The following is a 16,213-nucleotide window of genomic DNA, read 5'->3' as shown; positions in this document are numbered from 1 at the left end:
GTCTACCCAGGATAGAGCAAAGCAGAACTATTATCTCTCTTGTTCTGGACACCGTCCTATTTACTGAAACATTAGATCTGTTTGTGGGGTTTTGTTGTTGCTTTTCTATTGCCTGCCACACCACAAGGTTAAATTATAATAAGCTTGGGGCCCCATAAAAACCCACAGATCTTTTTGGTAGGAGTTGTCAATCTTTCATCCTGTGCTTGTGAAGCTGAGTGTTTAACATAATTGTAAACTTTTACCTTTATCCCTAACACAATTAATCTTATTCAATTAGGTCCATTGTTCTAAGCTGTCAAGATCATTTGGGATCCTCACGTAGTAATAGAACATACTATTTACTGCTCTTAACGTTATGTTACCCTCAGACAAACATGCTTTTTGTGCCTTCATGCAAGCCATTCATAAAAATTCTGAACAACACAGAGCTCAAACACCCAGGGAACTCTTTTAGCAATATCCTTTGAAGCTGACGTCACCCCATTGATGATTACTTGTTAGGTCCACTTATTCAAGCAGTTTTGCCTAGAGTGTTATGTGTGAGGAAGAGCAAGAAGGTGAGCTCAGCTGAAGCATAATGTATGTAAATGAGAGAAATGTGTGAAAATACTAGAAAGAGAAGACGGGGTGAGCTTACACTAAAAAGAGAACTCTGTATCTGGTCCTAGAAATAACGGGAACCAGTGACATTTAGGGAGTTGAGCTTTAGGAAATACACCTGGCAGCTGTGCTGAGGTTAGATTAGAGAAGAAAGAGACTTGAGGCAGAGATTCCAATTAGGAAGTTATTTAGTCAGTCAAAAAAATATTTCCTTAGTGCCTACTTTGTGTCAATGTGCTAAGCACTAGGACACAAAAAAGGTAAAAGACATTTCCTACTCTCAAGGTGCTCACAATCTAATGAAGGAGACAACATACAGTGAACTACGCACAAGCAAGTTATATAAAGGATATACTAGAAATAATCAAGAATAGGAAGGCACCAGAATCATGGCAGAGTCAGGAGTGACTTCCTATAGAAGGTGGGACTTTAGCTGAGACTGGAAAGAAGTCAAGGGAAGACAGAGGCAGAGATAACAAGACAGACCTATTACAAGCTACTGCAATAGTCCAGATCAGAGGGGAGGTAGGCCTGAACTAGAGTGGAGCTTTGTGAGTAGGGAAGAGAGGGTAGATGAGAGAGATGCTTTAGAGGACAAATGAATAATACTTGACAACTGACTGGATTTACGGAAAATGAGGAGTAAATGATGACTCCAAAGTCACAATCCAGAGGATGGCAATGCTCTTGATAGAAATAAGGAAGTTCAGAGGGCTGGGTTGGGGATAAGGGAAATAATAAGCTATAGTTTGGACGTATTTAGTATAGGATGTCTATGAGAAATTCATTTTGAAATGTCTAATAGAACACCTGCACATGCAACCATGGTGAAGAGAAATTTAAGTATAAACTGTGTTTACTTGTAATTTTCTAATTACATACTACTTACATCTGCTGATTCAAATTACTAAAGTGATAAGCAAGAAACAAACCTAAGTAACAGTTTTTCAGTTTGTTTTTTTTTTAATGTCTAATAGGTAGTTGGTGATGAGGGACTAGACCTCAGGAGAGACAATGGTACTGGATATATATAAAGAAATTATCCACATAGATATAATAATTAAACTCAAAAGAACTTATAGGATCAACAAGAGAAAGAGAAGAGGGTTCAGGCCATAATATTGGGATTAACTTACATTTAGGAGTCATGGTATGGATAAATGATCCAACAGATGAGAATGAAAAAAGCATTCAGACAGGTGGAAAGAGAACCAGAAGAAAATATCACAAAATCTATACAGGAGAAAATTTCCAGGATGAGAAAGAAGGTAGTTGAGTGTCAAATGCTACAGAGAGGTCAAGGATGAGAGGGAAAGGTCAGCAGACTTGGCAATCAGGACATCACTGAAGCGCTGGTCAGGTAAAAAAAAAAAGGCCAGCAAGATAAAGAATTCATGGACCTCATCTGTAGTTCAACACGTTCAACAGGTGATATCATTGCTATTAACTGCCCTCTCTTACAGGTAGCTAGTATGCAGAAAATGTCACAGTTTGCAAAGTACTTCATGGAGATTATTAAATTTAAGCTTCACAATAATCCTGTGAAATAAGTGCCATTTTACACCTGAAGGAAACTGAGGTTTAGATAGGTTAGACAATTTGCCCATGACCAGGCAAGTGGCAGGGAGGCAAACCTTGAATCTAGCCTCTTCTGACTCCCAGTTAAAACTTGATCCACTTTACTATCAATAGATGACTCTTCCTTTTGCAATTTGCCTTCATGAACTGTAGCATTAGAGGACTGCTTTTAAAAAATTAGACCCATGGACTGCTAATACACTGCTTCCCTAATGAATGATATTCCTTTTGTATGTCAAGGACTGAAATAGGAAGGGAAAAATATTCCCTTTGTATCATCTATACCAAACTCTCCTATAAGCAGTAGGAAACTATTCACTCCTAATCACTTTATTTGGATGAATGACAACACTTCAGCTTTCCCTTACAAAGAAACATTAAAAAGACAATTGGAACAGCTGGCACTGGCTCAACAGAGTGTGGAGCCGAATCATCTATAGCCACAGCTAGATAGATGTTTAAAATCCAAATGCAGCATGCCAGTGATATACATTCTTCTTCCAGGTCTGTATTTATGTCACTTTAAATGAAGACTCACTTCTCTGTAAAATTAGGAAAGCTACATTCCCCATTCAGGTCAAACTGGGTAAATGTTACTCTCCCATATCATGTTCTTCATTTACCACATTCCTGCTATCTTAGGTTATTTTCTCAATGAGAATAATGCCTTCTGAATCTCACCCATATCCTAGGAAAGAATGTCTAAATGAGAATGTCAAACAATTCAATGTTCCATCAATGATTTCAATGTATAAAGGGAGCAATTTGTTACTATAAGTCTTTAAAATCTAATAAAACAACAACATAATCTAAAAGGTCATGACAATAGAGATCATTGCACAGTGGAGAATACTACACCTGGAGTCAGGAATACTTGAATTTATATGTATTCCTTAATCATTTACTAAGCAAATCTGAAAACCTCTCTGGGCCTCAGTTTTTTCACCTGTAAAATGGAAATATTAATAGCACCTACTTCACATAGTTGTTGTAAAGATCCAAAGACATGGATCACTTCTGACCAAGATGGATGTCTGAAATGGGGCAAACTTTTCAGCTCCCACACACCTAACCCAGCAAAAGCCTGAAATTCACACTAGACAAAATAATGATCAAGAAATTCAGTGAAAGATAGTAAGTGATTTCATCCATCCAGAACTTCACAAAAAGCCAGCCAGAAGCCCACAGGCAATTGGAAAGAAGACCTCCAATCACACCAGCATTAGCACAGGCAAACCAAGTCACAGCCTTGCACTGTGACCTGAGATGAATCAAAAGCACAGGTAACCTTCAAGATTCTGTATGTGAGCACCACAGAAAGACCAAGGAATTCCAGAAATAACCAGCGGAGTTAAAAAGCCTTAGGGAGTGGCAAAGACCAGAGTGGTGTGGCAGTGCTCAAAGGACACAGTCCAAGTTCAGGAATGAGAGAAGATCCTGAGGATTCAGTCCTGAGATGCCAGAGAAAGCCATCTGCTGCCCTGTCTATTTTTCTTTTCAATTTTATATGACAAGTGCTTTCCCCTTCCCGCCCCTGGAGGACTGGAAGATGGAGTACTAAATTCCTCCAATGCCTTGTGTTATAGAGAGCACAAACTGGATTTTAAGGTTCACTCCACTCTGCCTTTGCTGCTCAGCCTAGTTTCCATTCTAAACAACAAAATACCCCCCTCTCCCTGCTTTGCTGCATCTTTTATGTGTTGTCTCCTCCCATTAGACTGCAAGTTCCTTATAGGTAGGGACTGTCTTTTCAGCAATTTCATTCCCAGCAGGTATAGTGGGTGTTTAATAAATGTAAGTCATGTAATGGATAAGCACTTCTGCATTTCAATCAATCAACGAGGATAAATTAGACATGGCAATATACAAGGGCAAGGTCAAAGTCACTACAAGTGAAGAATGACAAGTGCTAAGTTCATGTTAGTTAAAGGAAACAAGATTAATTTATGTTTCAAACTGCCCTGTGTTCAAAAAAGCATACAACTGTATAGTCACTTGTGAGTCAACTTCTATGGCTATGAAAGCTCCTTTTTAAATTCTTGACATCTGCACAATGTTATTCTTCAATCCAGAACATTAACATAATTCTTCATGTTTCATTCCCCTTTGAGAAGCCAGCATTTAAAAAACGATTACATTGCACAGAATAAAACTCAAAACACTGTACAATGAGACAGATGTGTGCCCATGTGTGCACATCACCACAGCACTCAAGTGTTTATATCTAAAGCTATTCCCTGGCATCCTTACATCAAAATAAGACACTATGATTATGAACCAGCTGCAAGAAGATGACTTAATAGGCAAGGAAAATGCATCTGGCCATTTTCAGGGCACATAAAAAGAGAAAGACCTTGTCAAACAAGCTCACCATTAAAGGTCAGACAAAGAGTTAGATGTAAATTCAATCAAACATTTGTAAAAATTTCTTCACATGCATTCATGCATAATTAACAGTGTATTAATGTTCTAAAATATCTATTCTAAAATACTCAAGAACTAATTAAATCTCAGAATACCCCAGAGAGTAAAAATGTTATCAACCACATTAATAAAGTTCATAGAACAGTTGTCAGAATAGAAGACTGATAAGGGAGTACATTCTGGGCTCTGCCATCAATTCATTCTGCCTTGCTAATACAGCAGTTTAAAAGAAAAACTGTTAGACTCACAAAAATTCAATGTGACCTGCTGAATATGCATTGGCCAATTTTAATGCAATTCTTTCCTGGCCACCATCCAAACGAAGAATAGATTCTTGCAAAAAGTGAGTTCCCTGTAACTGAAAATGTTTAAGCTGAGGCTAGACAACCACTTGACAGAGAAGCTATAAGGGATTCACTCTTCAGGCAGGATTAGATATGAGACAGAAAGATTCTAGGATTCTTTATGAGGAACTATCAAGGGCCCTAGCACAGCTCCTAAAACTCAGAGCTATATCTGGGAGGAGCCACAAGGGCATAAAGAACAGTCAACAGTGGATTTTCACAGATGTATTAGTACCTGCTTTGCTCTGCTTGGATGCCACTTCCTCTTTCTGCCAACCTAGGTTCAAACACCAAGATAGATTTTATTAGTACTAGCAATTCCTCTGACCCTTAAGTACTTTCACTGATCCTCCTTCCCACCTTCCAGCCTCAGCTCTCCTCTTCTTAACTCAGATTACTGAAATTGCCCTCTGCCCCCATATGTCAGTTCCCTCCATTTAATTCTGCTGAGCCAACGGCCGGAAAGCTCCTAGAATTAACTGAATCCTCCAAAGCTACTTAGTTAATTAGCAGAGGGGCAGCATAACCTAAAGGAAAGGAGGCTAGACTTGGAGTCAGGAGACTTTGAGCTCACATTTCAGCTCACATATTCATTAACAAGGTGACCCTAAGCAAAACATAACATCTTAGTCGAGCCTCAGTTTCCTCATCATTATGGTGAGGATACTCATACTTGTACCTACATACCTCAGCAAAGTATTTTAAAACTCTTTAAACATTATATAAATGAGTTTTTACTATTGATATTGGTTCTTATCCATGACAACTACTGTAGGACCTAGCTCTCCTGTCCCATGGCTTACCTCAAAGGCCTAGAAAGTTCTCAACGGCTGTAGCTCTAACAAAGGCATTCTGAGCACTTTCACATTCAGCAACCATGGAAATTTGCATGTTGTAAACAGATGCCCATGAAAGTGGAACCCTAAAACAATGGTACTCATCCTCCTCCTCAAGCTCTGTGTAACATCTAGGCCCAATATCTAAACCCAATGGCTTCAACTCTACTGACTGTTTAAATGCCAATTATATCAACAAACTTCGAAGCTCTTTACCTAAGAAACTTAAGGCAGAATTGTGAAATATTGGAATTGCAAGGGACTTCCGAGGACAGCGAGTTTAAATAATAACTGAACATGAAGTCCTCAAGAACATACCTGACAAGCAGCTGTTCATGTAGTCATTTGTAAATAAGTTACATCTTTTCATTAGACTAGAAGCCCCTTAACAGAAAAGACTGAGTCATTCTTCCATTTTCCTACTCTTCTCTTTAGGGTTTTTTGACGCTTCATTGTCTGAACAGGCTTTCTCAGTGTCCTTTGCTACATATATCCCTATATCTATACCTAGTTACAGGACTGCATCACCAGCATTTTTAAGTGGGGGTTCCTTGTGCATCATAAATTCAATATGTGCAAAATAACTCACTGTCTTCCTCTCCAATCCCTCCCTCTTCTGAAACTCCTTCTTTAATCAAATGTGCCACTATCTTTCCAGCAAACCTTTGTTCCTAACATCAGCACTATCCTTCATGTTACACTTTCCCCAATCCTAGATATCCAATCAGTTGCCAAATCTTATCATTTCTACCTCCAGGACTTCTTTTAAATCCATCTCTCTTTCTCACCCTGAAGATCTCTCTAGCCCTGAAGTCTTCTCCCTTATCAGTGAATTCCTCCCGGAACCTCCATTCTGAGGAAGTTCAAAGCTGGCCATTCTCTACTCTTCTGCTGGATTCACTCCTAACTCTCTGGGCTTTGCTACCATAACCCCACTTTTTAGCTCCATTTTATATGTGATCTCTTCCCCTTAGAATGTAAGCTCTCTGGGGCAGAGTAGAAACACACGCATACGCTAGCTCCGAACCCACAGCCCATAAAATATCTGTAAAAAAGATTCTGGAGCAACAAATTCTGGAGCAGCAGAAACCACAGAACAACGCAGCAGACGAGACTTCTGTTCCAGAGAGACCTAACACGAAAGGTCCATCGCACCTCGGACCGGGAGCCGAGCCCAGCCCTGCTGTGGCACCGAGAGGAGCAGATGCAAGCAGGCTTCAGGGATGGAATCTTCAGCGGCCGTGAGGGTCTTTCCACCCACGGGCCCCAAAGGTTGGTGAGAGGGTCTTCTAGGCTTGCAGAGAGGGGAGTGGGGTACCCCCATAACTCAGGCCCCCTTGGGAGGCAGCAGCGGAGGCGGAAGCAGACAAGGGCTCCCAAAGCAGGCAGGAGCCTGGATCCATTGCTGAAGGCCTCTGCATAAACCCCCTGAGGGAACTGAGCCTGTGTGGTGGCCCTGCCCCCACCTGAGCACCTGAACTTAATCTCACACTGAATAGCAGCCCTGCCCCCGCCCAAAGCCCTGAGGCTGGGAAGCAGCATTTGAATCTCAGACCCCAAGCACTGGCTGGGAGGATCTGGAGGCAAAGTGGGTGTGAACAGAATATTCAGAAGTCAAGTCACTGGCTGGGAAAATGCCCAGAAAAGGCGGGAAAAAAAATAAGACTATAGAAGGTGACTTTCTTGGTGAACAGGTATTTCCTCCCTTCCTTTCTGATAAGGAAGAACAATGCTTACCATCAGGGTAAGACACAGAAGTCAAGGCTTCTGTATCCCAGCCCACTCAATGGGCTCAGGCCATGGAAGAGCTCAAAAAGGATTGTGAAAATCAAATTAGGGAGGTGGAGGAAAAACTGGGAAGAGTAATGAAAGAGATGCAAGAAGAGCATGAAAAACAGGTAAACACCCTGCTAAAGGAGACCCAAAAAAATGCTGAAGAAAATAACACCTTGAAAAATAGGCTAACTCAATTGGCAAAAGAGGTTCAAAAAGCCAATGAGGAGAAGAATGTTTTCAAAAGCAGAATTAGCCAGATGGAAAAGGAGGTTCGAAAGCTCACTGAAGAAAATATTTCTTTCAAAATTAGAATGGAACAGATGGAGGCCAATGACTTTATGAGAAACCAAGAAATTACAAAACAAAACCAAAAGAATGAAAAAATGGAAGAGAATGTGAAATATCTCATTGGAAAAACAACAGACCTGGAAAATAGATCCAGGAGAGACAATTTAAAAATTATGGGCCTACCTGAAAGCCATGATCAAAAAAAGAGCCTAGACATCATCTTTCATGAAATTATCAAGGAAAACTGCCCTGAGATTTTAGAACCAGAGGGCAAAATAAGTATTCAAGGAATCCACAGATCACCGCCTGAAAGAGATCCAAAAAGAGAAACTCCTAGGAACATTGTGGCCAAATTCCAGAGTTCCCAGGTCAAGGAGAAAATATTGCAAGCAGCTAGAAAGAAACAATTCAAGTATTATGGAAATACAATCAGGATAACACAAGATCTAGCAGCTTCTACATTAAGGGATCAAAGGGCATGGAATAGGACATTCCAGAAGTCAAAGGAACTAGGACTAAAACCAAGAATCACCTACCCAGCAAAATTGAGTATAATACTTCAGGGGAAAAACTGGTCTTTCAATGAAATAGAGGACTTTCAAGCATTCTTGATGAAAAGACCAGAGCTGAAAAGAAAATTTGACTTTCAAACACAAGAATGAAGAGAAGCATGAAAAGGTGAATAGCAAAGAGAAGTCATAAGGGACTTACTAAAGTTGAACTGTTTACATTCCTACATGGAAAGATAATATTTGTAACTCTTGAAACTTTTCAGTAGTTGGGTACTGGGTGGGATTACACACACACACACACACACATGCACACGCACACACACACACACAGACAGAATGCACAGAGTGAATTGATGAGGATGGGATCATATTTTTTAAAAAAATGAAATCAAGCAGTGAGAGAGAAATATATTGGGAGGAAAAAGGGAAAAATGGAATGGGGCAAATTATCTCTCATAAAAGAGTCAAGCAAAAGACTTTTTAGTGGAGGGAAAAAGAGGGGAGGTGAGAGAAAAACATGAAGTTTACCCTCATCACATTCCACTAAAGGAAGAAATAAAATGCACACTCATTTTGGTATGAAAACCTATCTTACAATACAGGAAAGTGGGAGATAAGGGGATAAGCAGGGTGGGGGGGATGATGGAAGGGAGGGCATGGGGAGGAGGGAGCAATTTGAGGTCAACACTCACGGGGAGGGACAGGATCAAAAGAGAGAATAGAAGTAATGGGGGACAGGATAGGATGGTGGGAAATATAGTTAGTCTTATACAACATGACTAATATGGAAGTCATTTGCAAAACTACATAGATATGGCCTATATTGAATTGCCTGCCTTCCAAAGGGAAGGGGTGGGGAGGGAGGGAGGAAGAGAAGTTGGAACTCAAAAGTTTTAGGAACAACTGTCGAGTACTGTTCTTGCTACTAGGAAATAAGAAATACAGGTAAAGGGGTATAGAAAGTTATTTGGCCCTACAGGACAAAAGAGAAGATGGAGACAAAGGCAGAGAGGGATGATAGAAGAGAGAGCAGATTGGTGATAGGGGCAATTAGAATGCTTGGTGTTTTGGGGTCGGGGGAGGGGACAAAAGGGGAGAAAATTTGGAACCCAAAATTTTGTGAAAAAGAATATTAAAAGTTAAATAAATAAATATTTTAAAAATAAAAATAAAAAAAAGAATGTAAGCCCTCTGCCAGGTGGTGATCTGGCAAAGTACATAAATATACTGGAGTGACAACTTGGTAAAATGCAAAGACCAATGGCTATGGAGCTAAAAAGTCTAAAGTTCAAATCGTGCCTCTGTCACTTGCTCCCTATGCGACCTACACCTCACCTGTAAAAGGAGGAACTAGGAGAAGATGGTCTCCAAGGTTCTTCCCAACTATAAATATATAATGCTATCATCTATGCTCCAATGTCAACAGATGAAAAATTGAGCATTCATGTGATATCCCATTCCCTTTTTAGACTATTGAACTGTGAGAAGTTCTTTCTTGTATTGAATCAAGAGTTGCTTCTCTAAAATGTCTACCATTTGTTCATAATTCTGTTTTCTAAAACAGAGGTTTTTTTGTTGTAGTTGGGGGAAAGGAAACAGAAAGAAATGAAGGAACTCAAGACAGGGGAATGGTTTTGAATGCTAGAGAGGGTCAGGAAAATGCCAGGAGGTGAATGAAAGCAGGCTCGCCTGGGCCCCTCCACAAAACAGAGGTTCGTTAATTGAAGAAGGGAGATAGGTAAGCAGGTGGTGAGTGCGCTAGACTCTTCCAGACCACAAAGGTCATATACAGATGCTGAAGGAAGTTCCAGCATGAGCCAGTAGTAGAGGAACATGGTTTTAAAGTCCAGAGAAAGTCAAGAACAAGGATATGAGGGAAATGAATGAAGAAGACAGCTTCAAGGTATTGAACCTAGGTAACTGGAAGAAGGTCCCTATGACAGAAATAAGTATGGGAAAAAGGTGAATTGAGGGGGAGTTGGAGGGAGGAGGATATAAGAGGGCGGAAGGATAATGATTTCCATGTTGGAAATATTGAGCCCAAGATTCCTATGTGATATCTAAATGGACAAGTCCAATAGCAGCTGTAGTACAGGCCTGAAGGAGAGGAAAAAGATGAGAGTTGATACATAGATATTGACGTCACCTACACAGAAATAACTGATTCTATAGAAGCAAGGCAATCACCAAGGGAGGTGATAAAGAGAGAAAGCGGGTCTGAGCCAAAGCCTTGAGCAACACGCAGTAAAGAGGCAAAGTATGGCAGGTGACCCAGGAAAGGAGAAATCATTTCTGAGAAGGAGCAACCAAAAATGAGACAAAAGAGAATAAAAGGAGAGCATATCTTGCAGGATGAGGTGGTCAACACTGTCAAAAGATGTAAAAAGGTCAAGAAAGATGAGGAATGAGAAAAAATTGTTCAGTCCAGCAGATCACTGGTAACTTTGGAGAGAACAGTTGTGTCTGAAGGCACAATTTAGAATGGAATGAGTTGAAAAATGAGTTACAGAAGGGGGAAAAAAATAAAAGTTTGAAAACCTGGGCGGATGGTAGGTCAAGGGAAGGTTTTGTGGTTTGTTATGTGTGAATGTACACAGATACATACATATTTATGCATATATGTACACATACATGCATATATATGACTTTTTCCAATGTAAATTATTATTTTTCAGATTAAAAGATTTCAAGATACATATGTACAAGATAAATATAAAAAATTACATTCAGAGAATTATTCTACTGCAGTATACAAAAATATACAAGGACTGTATATTTACATATGTGTACATCCACATATATATGTATAAATATGTGCATGCACGTGTGTATATGTGTGTATATTATGTGTATGTATGTATGTATGTATGTATGTATGTATAGGAAAAGGGAGACCTGGGTATAAGTATAAAGCAGGGAATGAATCAGTACACGGGAAAAGAATGAAGATTACAAAAAAGTATATAAATAAGGATGCAAGTTTCCACAGGGAATCAAAATAGATGGAATCAAGCGCTCCGAGGGGGTTTACATTGGTTAAAAAAAAGAAAGTCACCATTATCTGAGACTAATGCAAAGGAGAAGAAAAAAGGTGATAATCTCAGGGGGGTGTTCAGATACAGAACAGAGGAGATGAGTACACTTATAATTAATGACCTTGATTTTCTTAGGAAAGTATAAAGTAGGGGGTCCTATACTAAGACGCAGACATAAGGAATGGTGGAAGATCCTTGAAAAGCAAAAAAACTTTAAATAGTTGTTCTTGGAAGTGTAAGAGTGAAAGGGAAGATTAAAATGAACTAGTAAAAGAACTGTAATGCAGCAGTGAGGTCCAGTAGAGATTAAATAACATAAATCTGTTGTGGACCCAAACAACACAGTTGTTATCACTTGCATCACACTGAAAGACCAGACATAAAGTGTAGTCACTAATGATTTGATAATATTTTGTAAAGAGTTCCAGGGACTAGTGATTATAAATGACTTGCATGAAAGTAGAGATGCCATGGTTCTCAAATTTGTGGATGACACAAAGCAGAGGGTAAAAGCTAACGTTGGACTGAGTCAAGCAAAAGACAAAAACAAATGCTGGAATGACTGTGGGATGCACTACTGGGGCTATAAATTGGTTAAACCATTCTAAAAACAATTTGGAATTATATTTAAAAACATACTACAACATAACCTTTGACCCAGTAATACAAACATTAAGTATATTATTCCCCAGGACTCACATGTACAAAAATTTGTGAAGTAACAGTTTTGAAATAACAAAGAACTGGAGGGAAAGTGAGTGTTCAATGATTGAAGGACTGCTTAAAAATTGGAGCATATGACTATAATAGATTATTATTGTATCATGAGAAATGATGGATAAGAAAAATTCAGAGAAACTTGGTAAAACTTCTACCAAAAGGATAGATCCAGGTAGATAGATAGATAGATCCAAAGCTGGAAAGGAGAGTTACCCTTTTACAACTTCCTCATCTTTCAGATGAGTAAACTAAGGCCCTGGAAAGCTGAATGATTTCTCAAGGTCACAAATGCAGTCAGATCAGATATGAGGAATCCTTTGACTCCATGGCCAATACTTTATTCACTGCTCAGCATAAACTCATGCTATGTGAAATCAATAAGACTGGGAAAACAATACAGATCCTGATTCATGAAGTAACCACACGTGATTTCAAAAACATTTATGGTGAAACATGGCTTCCACCTACTGGCAAATAAGTGATAGAGAAGAGATTTAGAATAATGAGTATGTAGGTCAATGTGCCAACATGATTGCTTGACTGTATTTATTTGTTGGAGGAGAAGGTTCTTTGGAGAGGGGAGGACAGTTACTGGAAAGTAAAAGGGATGCAAAAAAAAAAAGAAAAGCTCATCAATAAAAATATTTTTTTCCCTTAAGTTAGTCAGTTTCCACAAAAAATTTGATGGCTAGCATATTGGGAAGACGATTATGTGATTAAATTTAACAGAAATTAATGAAGGCATACACTTGAGTTTTAAAGAAAAGTTAACCTCCCAAATTCAAGATAGGAAAGATGTGGCTAAACAACAGCATATCTGAATAAAATCTGGAGGGTTTTAGTGGACAGCAAGCTGAATATGAATGGGACAAGGTGATACAATGGAGAAGGTAACGGACTTGAGTAAGGAACAAGTGGATTTGTGGGCATGCAGGCAAATCATTAAATCTCTCAACTTCAATTTTTTCATCTGCAAAATGATGAAAATAAAAGCAACTACCTCACAGGATTATTGTGAGGATGAAATGATAAAAGGAATGTAAAGAACTTTACAAAACACAAAGTGCTATATGAAAGATAGCTATCATTACAATTATTATTACAAATTACTAGCATGACGTAGAAGCCAAAATATCTAATATAATGTTAGTCTTCTTTAAGAGAGATAAGGTTTCTAAGCCTAGGAATGCACAGCCTGGTCTGGTTACACCTCATCACTAAGACTGTGCTCATTTCTGATTTCTGAGTGCCATATTTTTCTTGGATATGCCTACACTGACATGTCCAAAGGAAGGTAATCCAGAAGGTGAAAGGTCTTGAGATCATGACATATGAGATCAATTGGAGGACCCAGGGATGGTAAGCCTGGAAAAGATTCTGGGGCATTTGATAGGTATCTTCAAATATTTGAAGAGATATCATGGGGAAGAGAAATTTACTTTAATTCTAGGTAGACCTTAGACAAATGAGCAGAAATTGCAGAGAGACATTTAGGTTTGATATCAAGAGAAGAAAACAAACATCCTAACAATCAGTCATCCAAAGTAGAAGGGGCTGCCTTGGGTCCTAATTTGTTTTGCCTCAGTGAAGATTAGAAGACTATTGTTGAGTACATTAAAGAAGATATTCTTTTGGGTGTAGGTTGCACCAAACAGCCTATCACATCCTTCCAACTCAGATGCTACAATTTCATAAATCACTGAAATTTAGTAAAACACTTCACTCAAGTCTCTTTTACATGATCAGCTGTTAAGCTAAGTCTCTTCCATCATGTACTTAGGGAGTTCGTTATCCAACAGCTTATTGTTGCAATGGATATAGCTTTAGATCTGGGCTCAGACACTTACTAGCTGTGTGGTCCTGGGCAAGCCACTTAACTTCTGTCTGCATCAGTTTCCTTATCTGTAAAATGGGGATAATATTAGCATCAACCTCCCAAGGTGGTTGTGAGAATCAAATGAGATCTAATTTGTAAAGCCCTCTGCAAACCTTAAAAATTACAAAAATAGTAGCTGTAGTATTTATGATCATAATTATTATTAGCATTATCATCATCATCATTATCTGACCCAGTTGGATCACTTTACATTTACCCTTATGCAATATCATCATGTTGGGCTATGAACATTAATGCAATCTGTACAAATTTTTTGGATTCTGATTCTGTCATTGAACATGGCCAATAGGTTTCTCATCTTTGTCACTCATAAGTTTGACTGGCATGTCTTCTAAATATCATTGTCCACATCACTGACAAAACTGAAACATAAGACAAGGCCAAAGGAAGGGTTTTGGTGTTCAATTTTAAATGGTATTATTTAAGACCTCATAGAAGGTCCCTGATACATCAGTAAATATCACTTAGGCACAGACATTCAGCTTACCTACCATACAATCATTCAGCCAATGTTCCTCCACATGAGAAGAGTGATCACTGCTTTGCTTCTAAGTGTTCATAAACCATATACTTAGTAAATTGCTTTAAAATTTCACCAGGTATTAATATCAAGATCATTTCCCCATAGTTTTAAGAACCAGAGCTCTCATCTTTTTTGATACCTAGAAAAGTACTTTAAACACTATAAAAACTACTTTTGCCTATGTTCATTTTTTTTCACCATCTATCCTATTCCCTAAGACACCTCAAAGATTATTGACAACAGTTCAGTGATTCCATCTATTAATTTCTTCCATCCCCCAGAATGTAATTCATCTGGGCCAGATGACATGAACATAAAATAGTACAATGGATTTGGCAACAATGATCAATGGGAGCATAGAGTGAACTGATGTGTTATTGTCCTCCAGCCCCTAAAAGACCCCTCAGTCTGCTCTGCTTACTTAAGAAGGCTATTCACTGGTAATCACCTCAAGAAAAAAAACCACCCTCTGTTCATAATACTATTCTGTAGCCTATGAAACTGATACATGCAACAATGCCAATGGAAAGAATAAAAAAAGGAAACTGAACTATGTAATTATAGTGAATAGCCTTGTTCCAAGAAAAGAGTGGAGAGAATGCATCTCCTCTTCATGGCAAAGGTGGAAGACTATGGATGTGGAACACTATATCCACTGCTTCAGACAGGAGAGATAGGGTAGGCTGAAATGCCTTTTTTTTCTCTTTGTTTTTAAATTGCTATTATAAAGGATGGATCATTAAAAAGGGGAGAAGAAAGAGAGATATTCAGAAATGAATGTAATCTAAAAATAAAGGAAAACAAATAAAATAAGATAAAATTATCAAAAATAAAGGAATAGTCTTCTAAGGGCAGAGCCAAGATAGCTAAGTAAAGGAAGCAGTACAGCTGAGTAACAATCCTCATCAAAAAAATTTAAAATAATGCTTCAAATTGAATTCTGGAGTAGCATAGATAACAAAAGCTCAAGGTGAGCTATTTTTTCCAGCCCAAGATAACTTAGAAGGTTGGAAAGGTCTGTGACACTGGGATAGGGCCCACATAGTTGCAACATCAGCAGGAAGGCTTGGAGGCAGTAACAGCAGCAGCAGTACTTTCAGGGGATCCCAGAGAAGGTAAGGGAATTAGACACTTGATCAGAAAGAGTGGAGGACTCCTATGCTATCACTGGGTACAAGACAAAAGCAACTCCAATGTGTATACCTACTTCTGTGTCCCGGTTTCAGGATGGAGAGGAACACATTTGGTTCCAAAGGATCAAGGACCCTGACAAGTATTGTTTTCAGTTACAAAGGAACAGGGGCCCTAAGGAGCAAAAGTACTTGCTAATAGAAAGGATTAAAGCCCTTCCTGAGTGAGGACCAGAATGCAGACTTTGAAAACAGTAACCACACTTCTCTCTAGATCACACGACTTTGGAAGCAATGAAAATTTCCAAACCCCCAAAACTAGCTCTGAAAACAACAGTACTAAAAATAAAAAGCATGAAGCTTGGGATAGTACCTCTCCATTCCTCCCTCCAACCCTCCATAACATAGCCCAACTTCAACATAAAATTCAAAGTCAAGAAGAAGGCTGGAAAAATGAACAAATAAGCAGACAAAAAAAACCCTGATCTTATAAAGCTATTTTGGTGACAGAGAAGATGAAGATACAAACCCAAAAGATAATGATGAC

General features: G+C 38.8%; 1 protein-coding gene across 1 annotated transcript in view; it reads right to left on the bottom strand.

Annotated features, from left to right (window-relative positions):
• The window catches only part of ZFAT (zinc finger and AT-hook domain containing), a 291,294-nt gene that overhangs the window by 171,597 nt on the left and 103,484 nt on the right, over positions 1–16,213 (bottom strand). The window contains 1 exon segment of the mRNA XM_072603001.1: positions 5,185–5,226. Within this exon segment, the coding sequence (XP_072459102.1) occupies positions 5,185–5,226 (42 nt within the window).

The sequence above is a fragment of the Notamacropus eugenii genome, chromosome 4 (assembly GCF_028372415.1).
Source record: "Notamacropus eugenii isolate mMacEug1 chromosome 4, mMacEug1.pri_v2, whole genome shotgun sequence".
Classification (NCBI taxonomy): Eukaryota; Metazoa; Chordata; class Mammalia; order Diprotodontia; family Macropodidae; genus Notamacropus; species Notamacropus eugenii.
This window is presented reverse-complemented; position numbering and strand designations above follow the sequence as displayed.